At 44.2% G+C, this 16859-nt stretch overlaps 1 protein-coding gene across 1 annotated transcript in view; it reads right to left on the reverse strand.

Moving 5' to 3' along the window:
- Positions 1-16859, reverse strand: part of LOC147685139 (uncharacterized) — a 371142-nt gene that overhangs the window by 171604 nt on the left and 182679 nt on the right. Inside the window, exon 3 of the mRNA XM_086941061.1 lies at positions 13275-13401. Coding sequence (XP_086797187.1) covers positions 13275-13401 — 127 coding nt within the window. The remainder of the gene's footprint in view (positions 1-13274; positions 13402-16859) is intronic.

Raw genomic sequence — 16859 nt, forward strand, 5'->3', positions numbered from 1 at the left:
AAAAATAGAAAACCTAGGTATTTCCTTGAACACAGGGATTCATTGCTCAACACTATGTGTGGGTGGTTACCATCTCTGAAACTCATAATCGGTTTTATTTTCTGCTTTGTTCGAATTCTAGAATTATACTGCCAACAAGTGTCAGTAAGAGGGTAGGATTGCCATGTGTTTAGAACAGCAATCATGTTGGGAGTGGTATCCATTGATCATGGTTTTGGTAACAGCTTCTGTTGAATTTTCTGTCTACATCGTGGTTATAATTCCGCACTACACTAGGATTTTAATTCTAAAACAAATATTTAAAATGTATCCTTTGTGGTCTGTTTGTAAGTGTGTTATTCCTTAATGAAAGAGGGTTTGGGGTTCCACTGACTGTCCCCGTAGTATCTCATACTGATTATTACCTGGAACACGTCTTGTTCAGACACTGCTCAGTGGATTGTGCAAGTTGTTGCAGTACAAATGGTTTTTGGAACAGGGTCCGCACATTGACTTATTTGTCCTTAGTGCCATGGGGTATAGATAACTAACACGTGTTTCTAGAAAAATCTAGAAAATGTGTCAACGTTGGGAAGGGTCAGAGTAGTTTGAGTCTACATGCCACAAGGTTTCTTGTCTTTGATGCTGTGGAATTTGACTAAAAAACTCCCTTTTCCGCCTGGTGTCCCATCATGCACCCTATCCACCCTAACATCGACCAGGCAAGCCGATTCTCCTACTTCAAGCGCAAATCCTGTTATACCCCCCCTCTTGCCTGCTCTTTTTCCTATAATACTAGCACATGCAAAGAATAATGATCAGCTACCATGTATCCTACGGGTTTCCGTCCCGTTCCATATTTTCCTTTAGACCAGAACGGAGTCAGTCAGATGGTTGACTCGAAACCCCCCCCCCCTCCCTAACTCTGTCACCAAACGAGCAGCTCTCGCCCGTCAATGATTTCCCAGTTTGCGAGGACAGCCATGGGTTGGGTTAGCAACCAAGGGAAAACCTAATCAAGCACACAAGACAACCACGAAGAAGAATAGTTTACTACAGCCCATTCTCCTTCTTCCCAACTGCACACACATACCATTGTGAGACATCACCGCCCTTGTGTAAGAAGTAAAGAACGCACAATGCCTCGTCCTCTTTACCTTTCCGACAGAAATGACCCTGTAACAATGCCTCGATTCTCTGTCCTCAGATACTAACAACTCTAACTTGTCACCACAATCACCCCGATGCAATATGTTTGTCTATGTGTAAATGCTATTCAGGTTATTCTTTAAACGAGAACAAGCATGCTATGCCTTCTGTATGATTACATCATGAATGATTGAATCAAGTCTAAGGGAACTCCTTTTTTGATTGTACTCGTACTGTATATAAGTGCTGTTATGTTCCAAGTAAAGCAGACTACTCCTGAACCCGCTTGGTGAAGGAGCTCTCCCTTAACTCGAGTTCTGGAATAAAACCCTTTCAACTCAAAGACCACGGACTCTGCCCCTCATTTTATGCATTACCATTTTCTTGGGTAATTATAGAAATTCCGAACGGCGTAAATAATTTTTATTTACCACATTAATTGGCGCCCGAACAGGAACGCTCCCTCTTCCCTACGCGCCGGCGATGTAAGTCGGGTCCTTGTCCCTTCCATACTTTCGACGGACTTCAAGTGCACGACAGCGGGGTGTTCCCGCTAACTCCCTCGAGACGAGGAGGAGGCAGACTGCGACTGATCATCCACACGAGGTGGTGAAGAAGATAGCGGAGCGTCCCAACCCAGAGCCCGACCAGTGAGAGCGCCGAGTCCGAGGTCTTTGGAGCCCCGAATTCCTGCGCAAGCGCCAAGAGTCCAATGACCAGGTCTTCAAGTTTTGCTTCTTGGTGAGTACCACTGGGATAGTATAAAGACAGGTTCCATTTTTGGAAAACGGTAAAGACGAGTCTCATTCGTGAGACCCGGTAAGGTTGCTCTATACTCTAGCGTATAAAGTGTTTATTTGTTTTTTTATATTCCAAGTCTTTTAAAACCGTAAATTGTTGAGTTTAAGAATGCCTCTGTTTTCCAAATAACGTACAATAGGCACCAAAAGGAATCTGTTAGAGAAACCAGTTAAAGTCCCGCCTAGAGATACGCCTGGATATTTCATGTACAACAAACATGGATTGAGTGCCATATTATTTTTAGACCTTTGGGTAGACTATACCGAGAAATTAGAAATGGCGTATAGGTGGCCTGCCACAGGTACATGGGATATAGAGTGCATTATGAGAGTGGAGGAAAAGCTATGGAAAAGAAAGGCGAGGCCCTCACAGACAGAAGCCATTGAGTTATGGCGTAAGGAAGCGCATAGGAGGGCCCAGAAAGAACTAGGGAAAGTCGAGAAAAGTAAGAGAATGTCGGAGCAGGCTAAAGAAAAGCAATTACAGGAAGGAGGTGAGAAAGTCCTAGCTGAACAGGTAGAGAGAGAGAGAGAAGCGCCCTTGTTACTGGCATTTATCCCGTTTTGTCGGACAGAATTGTAGAAGAACACGCCAAGTCCCCAGTGAAAGTAATTCCCACTGCTCCCGACAATTTCCTCCCTGCCTATCTGTCCGAACCACCCCCCCGCTTATGTAAACATGCCTAGAACACGCCCGTCCACACGCACTCCTGAACTAGTAGCCGGTGGTTCTACCTATGATTTCGGAGTGTCCGGGAACGGGGCTGAGGATAAAGACGATGTCCCGCCTCTTGAGTGTCCTTACGACCCCGAACCCGGTAGTGGCCCAATGACCACGATATCAGAGAGATTAAGACAAGCCCTGAGTCAACTCCAAAAGGTCCCTGATAGAACGAAGCATTTGGATAGAGTTTACGAATTCATACGGACAGGTGAAGGTCCGGATACTCTGGTCCAGGTCATGAAAAACAGAAAAGTTCCCATCAGAGGACTGCTCCTGCGGTTCATCATAAATTGCCTGATCCGGGAACTAGACCCAGGTAATGGAAGCGTAGACTCTGAGTTAATAGACCTTAGTGATCAGATACACAGAGGAGCACACGATCTGGGACATCAGATCGACAAAATAACTAAAAGACTGGTTGAGAAAATTGTCACTATTCACTCTGAGAAAGTCACACAGGAGGACGACTCAGAGGAAGATGAGGGTCTGACACTAGACAGAATGAAATTCCTGGGTGTAGAGCGAAATTGTCCTGGCCCCAAGTGGCGAACCTCGCGAATGTCGAAAAAAATTAAAAGATTAGATCCTTCTTTGGAAGATCTTTTTCAGTCCACGGAAAGAGCCCTAGATGAATGGATGGACAATGAGCCTCCCCTTACCCAACAAGAAAAAGAATTGGCCCGGTCTGCCACCCATTGGATATCACAGCACCGGGTATATGGCCCAGACATAGTAGCGCAAATGTTTCTGGCTCTTCCCAGAGCAGAACAACGGCTAGCAGGTATTTATATGGTCCAACACCTGGCTACCTTATACGAGAATAACTCCCACCGACCAGACAAGCTATACAAATTGTTACAGGAAGTAGTAATAGATAGATGGAGGTCTCGGGGACCGAAATTGATCAACACCATTCTGGACCTACGCCTCCGTTTCCTCCAACTTACCTTAGCCTCATCAGATCATGAACCTTACAGTATAGGCCAATATCCTTCACGAGAAGTCCACCCCATACCCCAGCCAGATGGTACACTGCAACGAATACATGTGTATACTCCCCTAACCAAGTTAGAGATATTGGAAATGAAAAAGATGGTGCCCTCCCACGAAAAAGATCCCAGAGGATTTCATAGGGAGTTGAAAGATATCCTCCAAATGGGTAGTTTTACATATCCAGATATAATAATACTTCTCAAGGTAATTCTACCTACCGGCATATTAGACAAATTAAAGGAAAAGGACTGGGAGGTGGGTGGTAAAAAGATTACGTGGGCTGCCCTAGAACAAGAAGAGACAGACAGAAAACCAGGTGCAGGTCTAGGGGAATGCGTAAAAGAGCTGCCCAGTCTCCTCATACAGGTCTTGCCTCTGTTATTGACAACGAAAAAGGAAGATTGGGATGCCATTTCTGCCGGGAAACAAAAGCCAGACGAGGACACAGGTGATTACTACACCAGATTAGAGAAATGTTTCTCTATAAATAGTGGACTGCACATAGTAGTGAGGCATATCTTCATCTTTTTGTGTCCAAATTGGTGGACAACGCCTTACCCCCCATCAGAAATAGTGTTGAAAATTGAGAGTTCCTGGCAAGCAAATAGTCCTTCACAAATGTTGCAGATGTTACAGTACCACCACAACAGAATAGGGGAAGAACAAGAAAAGAAAAGGGTAAAAGACACAAAAATGAAGGTACTGGTTGCACAGACGGCACCAGTAAATACGGGCCCCAAAGGTAATGTGGGGGGCAATAAAGGTACTTGCAACTACTGCAAGCAGCAGGGCCATTTTGTGAGGGAATGTCCAGTTCTGAAACATAACATAGCGACAGGAAAGACGAAAGAACGCCCTCACACTCCTAGACCAGGTAACACTCAGCAGCCTCAAACCATTACGCTGCCACAGGTTCAGACGCCCGCTACTGCTGCCACACAGATGTACCAGTACGCACAATCAGATTACCCCGAGTTTGAACCATGTGCATGAGATAGCCTTGAGAGAGAAAGTGACTTGCCCCTTATCCCAGTTCCAGTGGATCAGAAAGGTCCATATGTACAAGCTAACTTACTGGGACAAGACAGAAAATTCCTCATAGACACGGGGCGAGTAGGACTACCATAAGTCATAAGGAAGTCCCAGAGGTTCCTCTCTCTGGCTCACATAATATATCTCTGGGCTTTTCAGGAAAACCGATCATAAACAAAGTATCTGAACAAGTCTCTTTAGGAGTAGGCCCTCTGACACGTACTACTGATTTGGTCCTTACAGAAACGTGCCCAGAGAATTTACTAGGAATCAAGACACTCAAAGAACTAGGAGCAGTAATATGCTGTTCACCGGAAGGAGTAAAATTGTTCCTACGAGATTTCAAAGGACATTTCACAGTCAAAGAATTCGATCCCAGACTAAATGACATCCCACAACATTTGTGGGCAAAAAGCTCGACTGATGTCGGATACATGGACATCAACCCACATGAAGTCACGCTCAAGGAGGGTGTAGTCCTACCTCGTATACGACAATAGAAGATTCCACCCGAGGCTGAACAAGCCTTACTAAAAATAATCCAAGAACTCATAGAACATGGAGTGGTGATAGAGACGGATTCAAATGTTTGCAATTCTCCAGTTCTTCCAGTCCTCAAAAGGACTGACCCTCAGGCACCCCCGGTCTACCGACTGGTGGTTGATCTCCGAGAACTGAACAAATGTGTGATCCCACAATATCCAGTGGTCCCAGATATTTCCTCACTATTGACTGCCATAGATCCCGAAGCTGCATTTTTCACAGTCATTGACTTGAAGAATGCATTTTTCAGCATTCCTATACACCCCGACAGTCAATATCTTTTTGGATACAGTTTAAAGGGACAAAGTTTCAGGTTCACTAGAGCTCCCCAAGGCTATACAGAAAGTCCAAGCATCTACAGCCAAGCACTAAAAAGACAACTTGACAGTATCAATATGCCTACCAACACAGCATTGATACAGTATGTAGATGACATCCTCATTACAGCAAGGACAGAACCTGACTCTGAAAAAGCATCTCTCACAGTTCTACATTTCCTGACAGACAAAGGTCACAAGGTGTCTCCCTCAAAGTTACAGTTCTGCGCACAGCAAGTGGCTTACTTAGGACATTTGCTGTCCAAAGAGGGTAGGCAACTGACACAAGAACGAACCCAACTGATTTCGACAATCTCTCAGCCAAAGTCACAGAATAAAGTCCATGCATTCATTGGTCTCACTTCATATTGCAGACAATGGATCCCTCAGTATGCCCACATAGTCAAGCCACTCATACAGTTAACCACAGTGGAAGCAGCCACTCATAGAACTCTCCCTTGGACGTCAGAACACTCCCAAGCATTTGAAGCTCTGAAACTAGCTCTGTGTCAAGCACCAGTTTTGGCCACCCCGAACTACAGCAAGCATTTTACCCTGTTCGTAACAGAACGTGACGGAACAGCACTATCCGTCCTCACTCAAGACCAAGCAGGAAGAAATAGACCATGTGCTTATTTTTCTAGCACATTGGACCCCGTAGCACAAGCTTTGCCTGCATGCCTGAAATCTGTTGCGGCTACAGCCCTGGCCATAAGACAAAGTGACTCAATAGTGTTAGGACATCCCCTGATAGTACAAGTACCACATGCTGTGGAAGTCCTTCTGAACAGAACACAGACACAACACCTGACTGTAGCAAGACTGACAGGATACGAACTAACGCTCTTTCAGCCACACATAGAGATCAGACGATGCAACGTATTGAATCCCGCTACCCTTTTGCCCTCAAGCTCAGATGACACGACACAACATGACTGTGTGGAGATGATCGATGTAGTGACAAAACCAAGACAGGACCTAACAGATGTTGCACTGCCAGATCCTGATGTAACACTTTATGTGGATGGGTCGTGCATGAGGACAAGTGCTGGAGAGTTAGTGGCAGCCTATGCAGTAACAACAGACTGTAATGTTATAGAGACCCAAAGAATTGACATCCTGTCAGCCCAAGCAGCAGAGCTCATCGCTCTGACACAGGCCTGCATATGGGCAAAACAATTGAAAGTGAACATCTATACCGATTCCCAATATGCATTCGGTGTAGTTCACAATTTTGGAGTGTTATGGCGAGAAAGAGGTTTCCTTACCTCACATGGGGCCAAAATACAGCATGGCCCCTTGATTCAAGCCCTACTAGATGCCATACACCTACCTACAGCCATAGCTATTCTGAAGTGCAAAGCACATACCAAAGCTACAGACACCATATCTAAAGGAAATGACTTAGCAGACCAGACTGCTAAACTGACAGCTCAGAATCCAGTGAATACATCAGACTCTCAGTTACCCACACAGACTGCCACTATGATAGTGAGGGACCCCTTGAAAGATGTGCTAGACATACAGACACATGCCACCACAGATGAAATAAAGAAATGGACTGAACAAGGAGGGGTCCAGACTGATGAGGGTTGGATGACCAAAGACCGAACAGTATGGTTTCTCCCTGATTCCATGGTGCAAGTCATAATTGACACGGTCCATAGCCCTGCTCACCTAGGCGAGAAAGGTATGCTGGATAGTTTACGGAATATCTGGTTTAACAAACATCTAAGAGCTGCAGCCAAACAAAAAGTAAAAACTTGCATGATATGTAGCCAATTTAATCCTGGTAAAGGAGTACCAGTAGAACAGGGTGGATTCCAGCCTCCTGATCATCCTTTCGAAGTCCTCCAAATGGATTATATCCAGATGGACAGATGCAGAGGGTACAAATATGTACTAGTGGTAGTGTGTACACTGACACGATGGACTGAAGCATACCCCGTCCCAGACTATGGTGCCCAGACAACCGCTAAACAACTAGTGAGAGAATTCTTCCCCAGGTATGGGTTACCGAGGGTCATCTATTCAGACAATGGACAGCCATTCTTCTCCAAACTAATGGAGGCTGTTTCTCTACTATTGGGATATTCCTGGAGATTTCATTGTGTCCGACACCCTCAAGCAGCCGGCCTAGTCGAGCGGCACAACCAGACTTTGAAAACAAAACTAGCCAAAGTATGTGCAGAAAAAGGGATAGACTGGGTCACTGCCCTCCCGATCCCTCTCTTTTACATGCGGATGGTGGCACATTCCTGGACGGGACTGTCCCCTTTCGAAATAACATTCAGGAGACCTCCTTACATCTGGGGTGTCCCTTCTTCTAGAAAACTGACTGACATTGATTCTAATATGTTGACAGATTACCTGGCTTCCTTGATGTCTGCACTCCAATCTTGTCGTTCACAGGTTACAGCAGCATTTCCAGACCACACCACGCCTGGAGAACATACCATCAGGCCTGGCGACTGGATCCTAGTGCGGAACTTCGATCGTACCAGCCCCCTGGAGAAGAGGTGGACAGCTCCCAAACTAGTCCTCCTGACCACAAGGACGGCCGTCAAAGTAGAAGGACGCAAAGGGTGGCTCCATGCTAGCCACTGTCGGAAATTTTTTGGACCTACACCTACAGACACTGTGCCAGTTCAACGGCTATAAACGCCCCGGATATACTTCCACCACTTCCAGAACTCACTCCTCAACAGGAATACCGATCGCGGCTGCGATCTCACCAAAAACAGACTAAAGACATTACACCTGATCGTAACGCACCGGTGGCTAATTAAGCCCAGGAACAAGCTCTTGGTGAAGAGGCTGCTGGGAGACGTTTTGATCTCGTGTCCAGAGACATTTTGATATTAAATCCATAAACATTATGAGGAGAAATGACGCGGTGCGCCAGTGGAAAAAGACTAATTATATAAAATCACTGCATAGCAGGTTCTCGATCTTTCTATTTACAATGTTACTTGTTTGCTGTGTAGCAGCCTGTCTGGGGTGGATCTTATGTACAGTTTTCCCTCCGCATTCTTCCACACTTGTAAAGAATACCACTATGCATTCCCATGTTGATCTTCCCCCACACCTCGAGGACAGAAGAAAGGAATTTATAAATAATACATTCATTTCCACCCTCCATAAACACCAACTCATAGTCAACAAGACAAACTGTTGGGTTTGTGGCTTGATGCCACATTCCGTACATAAGGGAATGCCCTTTTTCTCCCTCCAGTTTGGTTATTCAGGGTCCGCCTATGCTTTAGCCATGATATTCTCTGCCTCAGAAACATTCCCCCGACCAAATTGAAAAACGAGAGTAATTGGAACGAAGTGAAGACTAAAATAGTAAGGGCTGTTTCCAAAATGGTGGATCTCACTGTGACCTGGTGGAGGGCTGAAGACCACGGAAACATTAGTTACTCTCAGTTCCATGACATTGCTTCCTTCAGGGAAATGTTTTCCGTCGATCAAAGACGGACAGATCAAGGAGGTTGGGTAGTACCGCAAAACGGCCGGTTTTGCATAAGGGGGAAAGGAAAAGGGGAAGTAATGGGGAAAAGCGAGTGTGATAGGACATGCACACTGCCCGCTCCCGATTTTCCGACCATAGTAACTGCCCCAAACACCTATTTCATTTATGGACCCCATGCGCGCACTTGGTTGCCTCAAGGCTGGTCTGGAAAATGCTACAGCGCATTCCTTTTACCACCGACTTACACAGCCCCTGCCAATTACCACCTAATTGACCCTCTGACCAAAGATAGAAGACAACGAAGGGGGGTCGTAGATGCGGAAGATACTGCAGGACAAGAAGCTGGAGACTTCTTTAAAGGTTTTCTCCCTTTTTTGGGAACCTATGGCAAATAGTCACCACATCCGGCAATTAACTCGTGTAGTTCAGGCCGCCATAGATGAAACAGTTGGCGCCTTAAATAACATTACAGCTGAAGTACCTGCAGATAGACTCATGACACTGCAGCACCGTATAGTTTTGGATGTCCTGTTAGCCGACCGTGGTGGTGTGTGTAAGGTAATAGGGTCCAGTTGTTGTGTATTTATTCCAGACAACGCCCCATCAGTTTATTTTGCTATATCCCGCCTCCATGTACTATCCGATAAATTGAATATGGACACTGGCACATGGTCCCTGACCGGCTGGTTGTGGGACCTCCTGTCCACCTGTGGGTGGAAGGCACTAACAGTCCTGGGCCTCATTTTGGCCACTATCTTCACCTGTTGCCTCTGTGTCCAGTGTGGCCCCGCTCTTTGCGGACTGTGTGCCACTTCCTGTACTCCTCGTCCACGAAACAGAGGAAAGAGAAATGAAATGATCATGTTACAGGAACAAGTGTACGATCTGATGAATATAGAAATTGATTAAGAATTTCTGTAATAGGGTTTCTATGGGACAAGGAGGGAATGTGGAATTTGACTAAAAACTCCTTTTTCCGCCTGGTGTCCCATCATGCACCCTATCCACCCTAACATCGACCAGGCAAGCCGATTCTCCTACTTCAAGCGCAAATCCTGTTATACCCCCCTCTTGCCTGCTCTTTTTCCTATAATACTAGCACATGCAAAGAATAATGATCAGCTACCATGTATCCTACGGGTTTCCGTCCCGTTCGATATTTTCCTTTAGACCAGAACGGAGTCAGTCAGATGGTTGACTCGAAAACCCCCCCTCCCTAACTCTGTCACCAAACGAGCAGCTCTCGCCTGTCAATGATTTCCCAGTTTGCGAGGACAGCCATGGGTTGGGTTAACAACCAAGGGAAAACCTAATCAAGCACACGAGACAGCCACGAAGAAGAATAGTTTACTACAGCCCATTCTCCTTCTTCCCAGCTGCACACACATACCATTGTGAGACATCACCGCCCTTGTGTAAGAAGTAAAGAACGCACAATGTCTTGTCCTCTTTACCTTTCCAACAGAAATGACCCTGTAACAATGCCTCGATTCTCTGTCCTCAGATACTAACAACTCTGTAACTTGTCACCACAATCACCCCGATGCAATATGTTTGTCTATGTGTAAATGCTATTCAGGTTATTCTTTAAACAAGAACAAGCATGCTATGCCTTCCGTATGATTACATCATGAATGATTGAATCAAGTGTAAGGGAACTCCTTTTTTGATTGTACTCGTACTGTATATAAGTGCTGTTATGTTCCAAGTAAAGCAGACTACTCCTGAACCCGCTTGGTGAAGGAGCTCTCCCTTAACTCGAGTTCTGGAATAAAACCCTTTCAACTCGAAGACCACGGACTATGCTCCTCATTTTATGCATTACCATTTCCTTGGGTAATTATAGAAATTCCGAACGGCGTAAATAATTAGTTTTTTATTTACCACAATGCACCTAGAAGGAAGCACTAGTCAGTAACGGACACACAGTCTGCCCAAGCCATTAAATGAGTGTACACACAGGATAAAAGAGCACAACAGGGTTTAACAACATTCCAACAACTCATTGTCACAATTACATAAGCTGTAGTTGCTTTTCTTTTTAATGTCGCAACTAAAAGAGGCAGTAAAATACTTCACATCAGAGACCATACAAGTTCTTTCAAATATGATGAGACATAGCAGTTCATTGTTCATATAAGAAGAGATGTGTGTGCTTAAAAGCTCATGTCTATACCAACTTTGCACTTTTCAGTTTCTCAACAAAAGGAAGTCCCTCCCATAGCATTCAGAAATATTTCTAGACTGGCACAGCAAGAACCTTTTGCTGAGCTAATGGCAATCATTTTTTAATAACCAGTTAAATGTCTAAAGCACCGACAACCCAAACAGCTGTGCAATTCCATTCCCAGAATGCCCCAATCTTTTAAGATATTCTAATTGCACCAAGCGAAAAAAACTGTGGAATGGTTTTAAAAAATACAAAAGTCACTTTTAGTTCATGAAAACAGATATTATGTATAACTTTGGAATAAGTGCTGGCTGATATAAACTTACACCATCAGCCGGCAGAAAGCCTCGTTGAGTATGAAAGTCTTCACAGAAGAGCTAAATACCAACATATCAGTACTGTCTTGTCTGTGTATAACAACTTTTCTCCCCCCCCCAAAAAATCAATAAATCATTAGGGTGGGCAAACCACGCAATTTTTATTGAATTATATGTAATGTGTTGCAAGGATGCCATAATGCAATTCCGAGATTAAAGTAAACATTTTTGTGTTGGTACTCTGCCAATTTAAGAGCCTTTCCGAGGCACAAAAACATATACACGAGGATGTCTGTCAACCAGTTAGGGTTAGGCCAATTGGGAAATCCAGCCTTGATGATAGATGGGCATCCCCGTCCAGTTGCCTGGGAGGTTGGTTAGGCTGGAAAACAGTTAGTTGTAGCTCAGAGAGCTGTCATGCATAGCTTGGTCAACTAAGGCGTTTTCAAAAGGAACCCTTCTTTAAATGGCACACAAAGCACAGTGTACGGCACAGCTAATAGCAGAATGCCAGACTGACAGCAAAATGATTGACTTGAGTTTAAAATAAGCACGGATGACAGGCCAGGGCTCGACAAATCTGAAAAAATGTACTCGTCCTGCAGGTCTAGTAACTTGGAAAATCCCCTCGACCCAACTGCAACCTACTTGACCTCTGTCTCTGAAATGGGAGCAAAAGTGACAAGTTAACAAGATTTAAAGGCATCTTTATTGCTTAGTCCCTTTGTGAGCAATAAAAATGCCTTTAAATCTTGTTATATTGTCACTTTTGCTCCGTTTTCAAAGACAGAGGACAAAAGTTAGTTTTTTTCCTACTCGCCAGAAAGGGCGAGTAGGACCTAAAAATAGCTCGACCTCATCCATTCTCCCTCGCAAATGCGAGCGGGCGAGTGGATTTGTCGAGCCCTGCAGGCTGAGTGCAGATAGATCCGTTTCTAATTCCAAGCATAGTATCAGCAAAGAGGATGAGGAGTGCTTTGAGACAGCAAGGCAGGAATACCTGTAACTATGAAGGGGCGATTCAGATTTCGGCTGGAAGGGCTCCGAACCATGTTCAGAGCTCTTCCGACTGAATCGGTCACTGCCGTCCAGATTCCTTTCCGACCAAGCCATTCAGATGGGCTCAGTCGGAAAGGTATCCGACTCGAATTTCCAAATTGCGGACGGCAGGCTCATAGAGCCTGTCCGCAGTCCGGAAATCCTCCAGTACTCCCCCGGTCGCCTCTGTACGACCGAGGGGAGTACAATGGCAGCTTTTCACTGCCTTTTTGTGCCGGTCTTCCGGCACGAAAAGGCAGTCAGAAGCTGTCTCTCGGGGCCCCCAGCAGGGCCCCCATGGGTGTGAGGCCGCCGGATCCCTGCACCCGGTGGCAGGCACCTTGGGGTACAGGCCACAGGGTGCAGGGAAGAACTGCACTCCGGCTTTCTACATTGCAAGCATGCTTTCTGGTCAGAAAGCATGCTTGCACTGTAAGGTATAAGAATGTGACCAAACCTTGTTCGGTCGCATCGTACAAGCAGGGCTGTAACAGACGACAGCAGGTCAGTTTGGTTACAGCTCCTGCCTGATGTCGGACGGACTCAGGTCCGTCCGACATAAGAATAGGCTCCTTATTGTTCCCTGTGATCCAAAGTGGTATTACAGTGCACAAAGTACTTTGTTGGACCCTGTTGAGCAGTTGATACCACAGAGCTAATTTCAAAATATCTGGGACACAAACAAGGAGAGATTAGAGCCACATCCACAGTTCAGTTTATTCTAAAATGCTACTCACCCAAAGAAACCATAATTTTATAATTCTCCTGCATCATGTCCTTGTAAAGCTGCTTCTGATGCGGCTGTAAGGTCTCCCACTCCTTATCGGAGAAAAGGAAGGCAACATCTTCAAAGCACATTGGGATCTGAAAAGCAAAACACACTCAGTCTAAGCATCAAAGATCTGGCACCTGGTGGCATTCCAATTAACTTTTACAACTTTCCCCTTAAAAAGGTTATACTCTGATTCCCAAACCAAAATATATCTATATCATATGGCGCTAAATTGTAGCAATGTAAATGAAAAAAGCTAGAATCTAAAGTAGGTCCTCAATGGCACACTAACAACTTGCAGCTCAAGCATCAAACCACCAAGTTCTCTCTGAGCTTGTTTAGCTCCATATACATTTTATTGAATAAGCCAGGTCAGAGCTGGGCCACTATCTTGTACTGAGAAATTGTTAACACAGAGGGCTTCTCATTCAGTCATTAAACTGGACCTTTGTTATCAGCTAACTTATGATGCCTACACAACACTGGTGTCGTAAACGGTTACCCAATTTTCATTATAGAGTTATTTCCCAGGGCTGCAGCATTAGGGCAGACACAGAGGAACAATCAATGCAAATAATTGTATTTACTTTTCCTATTCGCTCAAAAACATAATTAACAAATTCCAGACAAACTTAATTTTTTATTTCTTTGCTTGCCAGCTACTGTCTTCACCCATCCACACAAAACCAATTTGGTAAAAGAAATGCATTATCGAAATAGGACACATAATAATGAAACTACTAAGAACAGTAATACTAATATTTGTAATGGAAAAAGAAGAGACCTTCCTTCAAACTCAATTGGCAGATTATGTTGGCAAAAAATACGTATGGACTAATAATGTTGTTGCCATTCCAGCAATGAGTAGAAGAGAGTTTATGTCTTCAGAGACAGTAGGTGTTTCTTCAAAAAGGTATGTAGACCTTTTTCCCACCACCATTTATAATTCGCTATTCCAATGAGATAAAGTATCTATTAGAGGTGAGAAGAAGGTCCTTTTTGGGTAGCATGAGGGCCAGAAACGTTCCATGCAAGACAAGATCAATTAATGTCAGAAAACAATGCGCGACACACCGAGAAACAAAAACTCCTCTTTCATTAAGTTTTTTTTTTAAAAGGTGTTTTTTGGCATGAACAAGCTGCACAACCAAGACATTTTGAAGTGTGTAGCTTTGAGAGGAGAGATTCAAGACATAACCACAATAAAGCAATTACTGCAAGAGTTAGAAACTATATGACTGCATTAGTGAAAAGAACAGAAGAAAACGCAAGTTCTTATAGTAAGTGGCATGTACAACGTTTATGACACATCTAAACAATGTTCAATGGAATTTCAAACTGGTTATAATTTTTGGGCGCAAGTCTTCATACAGTTGGGTCTGAGACTTGTCTTCTGGCGCTTTGATCTCCTGAACGCTTTCACACATTTAGGGATTGTGATCACTCCTTGACTGCAAAATGTATACTACGAAAACTATTCTAGTCTGCTCAATGCCATAACAACCAAAATAAACAGAGGACGTAACCTATACATTTTATGGCTGGTGTTAAAATGATAATTTTTCCCAGATTATTGTACGCCTTCCTAGCCCTGCCAGTGAGAATCCCTGTAACAGTTGAAATCCCTACAGAGCGCAAGTGACTCTTCTATGGATGGGGATGAAAGTCTGAATAGCGCAGAAAATATAGGAATTGGACAACCGGATATAAAGCAGTATTAGTATGCCTTGCAAATCCCCTTGTTTCTTCAAATGATACCTTTATGAGACAGAGAGGCACTGGGTGCACAGACGCAGCAATGTATATCCAGACACCATGGGCAATACCCCAGTCTGTTCCTTTTCATAAATTCTCAGATCCACAATGGAAATATGGGGTATGAGCACCAAAAAACAGGCCTCGACATCATTCCTCTCTCCATTTACCCCAATGTGGAGAAACTCAGACTTTGGGCCAGGGAATGTGAGAAAGGGATTGTGTTGTTGAGCGGGGTGGAATGCTCAAGGATCTGTTTGAAAAGAATTCATCAAAACACAGAACAGTGCAAAAAGGAGTTCAAAACAGAGGAAGATGATGAATGAGGTATTGGCAGGTGCAGCATTGGGTGATCCATTCCACTAACAAAGAAGCACCTCTAAGACCGTTGGACTGGGAGAAACTCTAACTATATATCACCTAAGGAGCTGGTTTCAAATATATACTCAGTGGTGATGACAAAAAATGCTGCTGCACAATATCTCCATGGGGCAATGACTAAAGCTCTGATAGATATAACCTCCATGTGTAAAATAGTATCCAAAATAGAGCTTCTCTTTATAAGCACATAATTGTATGGCTTTTTATGCCCAAGTGGTTGTAAGGGATGTATCTGGACTATGCTGGAGAGGGTATAGCTAAGAGGGGAGGGAAGATAAACGTATTTGGTGGTCTTGCTCCTGACTGAAAATAGTTTGAGTAGAAATCATTAAGTTACTCTAGGCAGGTGCTAAGCTACCCAATGCAACCAGACCTTACTATTATACTTTTACACAGATGTCCCATGGACTACAAATAGATTACCAAAACGAATTGAAGGATAGTGAACATCCCAAACTTAGCTGCAAAACAGGTAGTCCAGGAGAGGAAATCTACTGTGATAACCACAATCCATGAATAGGCGAGTAAGCTATGGTCCTTGCTGGCCATGGTAAAACTAACATGAGACCTTCACGATAGAAGTGATAAAAACAACTAAACAACGTGTTCTCTGGTAGAGTACATATCGACTCGAAAGACAATGCTGAGGTATCCAAGATGGTTGAGGTCTCTGAAGCCAATGGAGCAGAAAGATTTGAAAAAGAATGAGGTACTAAATCAACAAACGCAAAATATGAGAGCTTCAAGGCACCAGAAAGATAATCTTGACTTGGTAATATAATCCGTTTAGGTAGGATATGCTGGGCAGGGGGATTTACTGTTAATCTTTTGCTTTTGAATTTGAGCCCAACAAAGACTTAATGTATCCTGCAAAAACCAATATAATTTCTTTTGAGACGCAAGCTTTGGAGTTTCCAGATAAGGTGCTCAGCTTACCTTTGAATTTCCCATACATCTGCACCTTGGTCCATGGTGAACTGGGGCCTTAGAATATGCTCGAGAAGCCACTATTCTGACCTGAGCACAACCAACTCTGCATCGCCCGACAGATCCCAGCAATCTTCATTACTTGATTCAGGCTGAGCTCTCATTCCCTGGCTTCTGCTGCACCCTATTGCGGGTAGATGGTGGACAACAGTCGGTTATGAACCATTTTATCTAGTCTGACAATGCAACAGTCCTAGACTACAGGCTCAAAACTGGCACAAAGTCCTCAACAAACTCACCAGGGTTCCGGCATGGCTTCTAGAACCTGGAGTGGGCAAAGATAGTGTTCATCTTGGCCATCAACCACTCTTCAAAGATGTTGTATTAGAGGTCCAACATGCTCATGGGAAAGCAAGGGTCCCTAGAATGACAACTCGGCATGCTGCTTGAACTTAAACCACTTTTTTTGACAGTGAGGGACTCTGCT

This window comes from Lissotriton vulgaris, chromosome 10 (assembly GCF_964263255.1).
Source record: "Lissotriton vulgaris chromosome 10, aLisVul1.2, whole genome shotgun sequence".
In the NCBI taxonomy this organism is placed as follows: Eukaryota; Metazoa; Chordata; class Amphibia; order Caudata; family Salamandridae; genus Lissotriton; species Lissotriton vulgaris.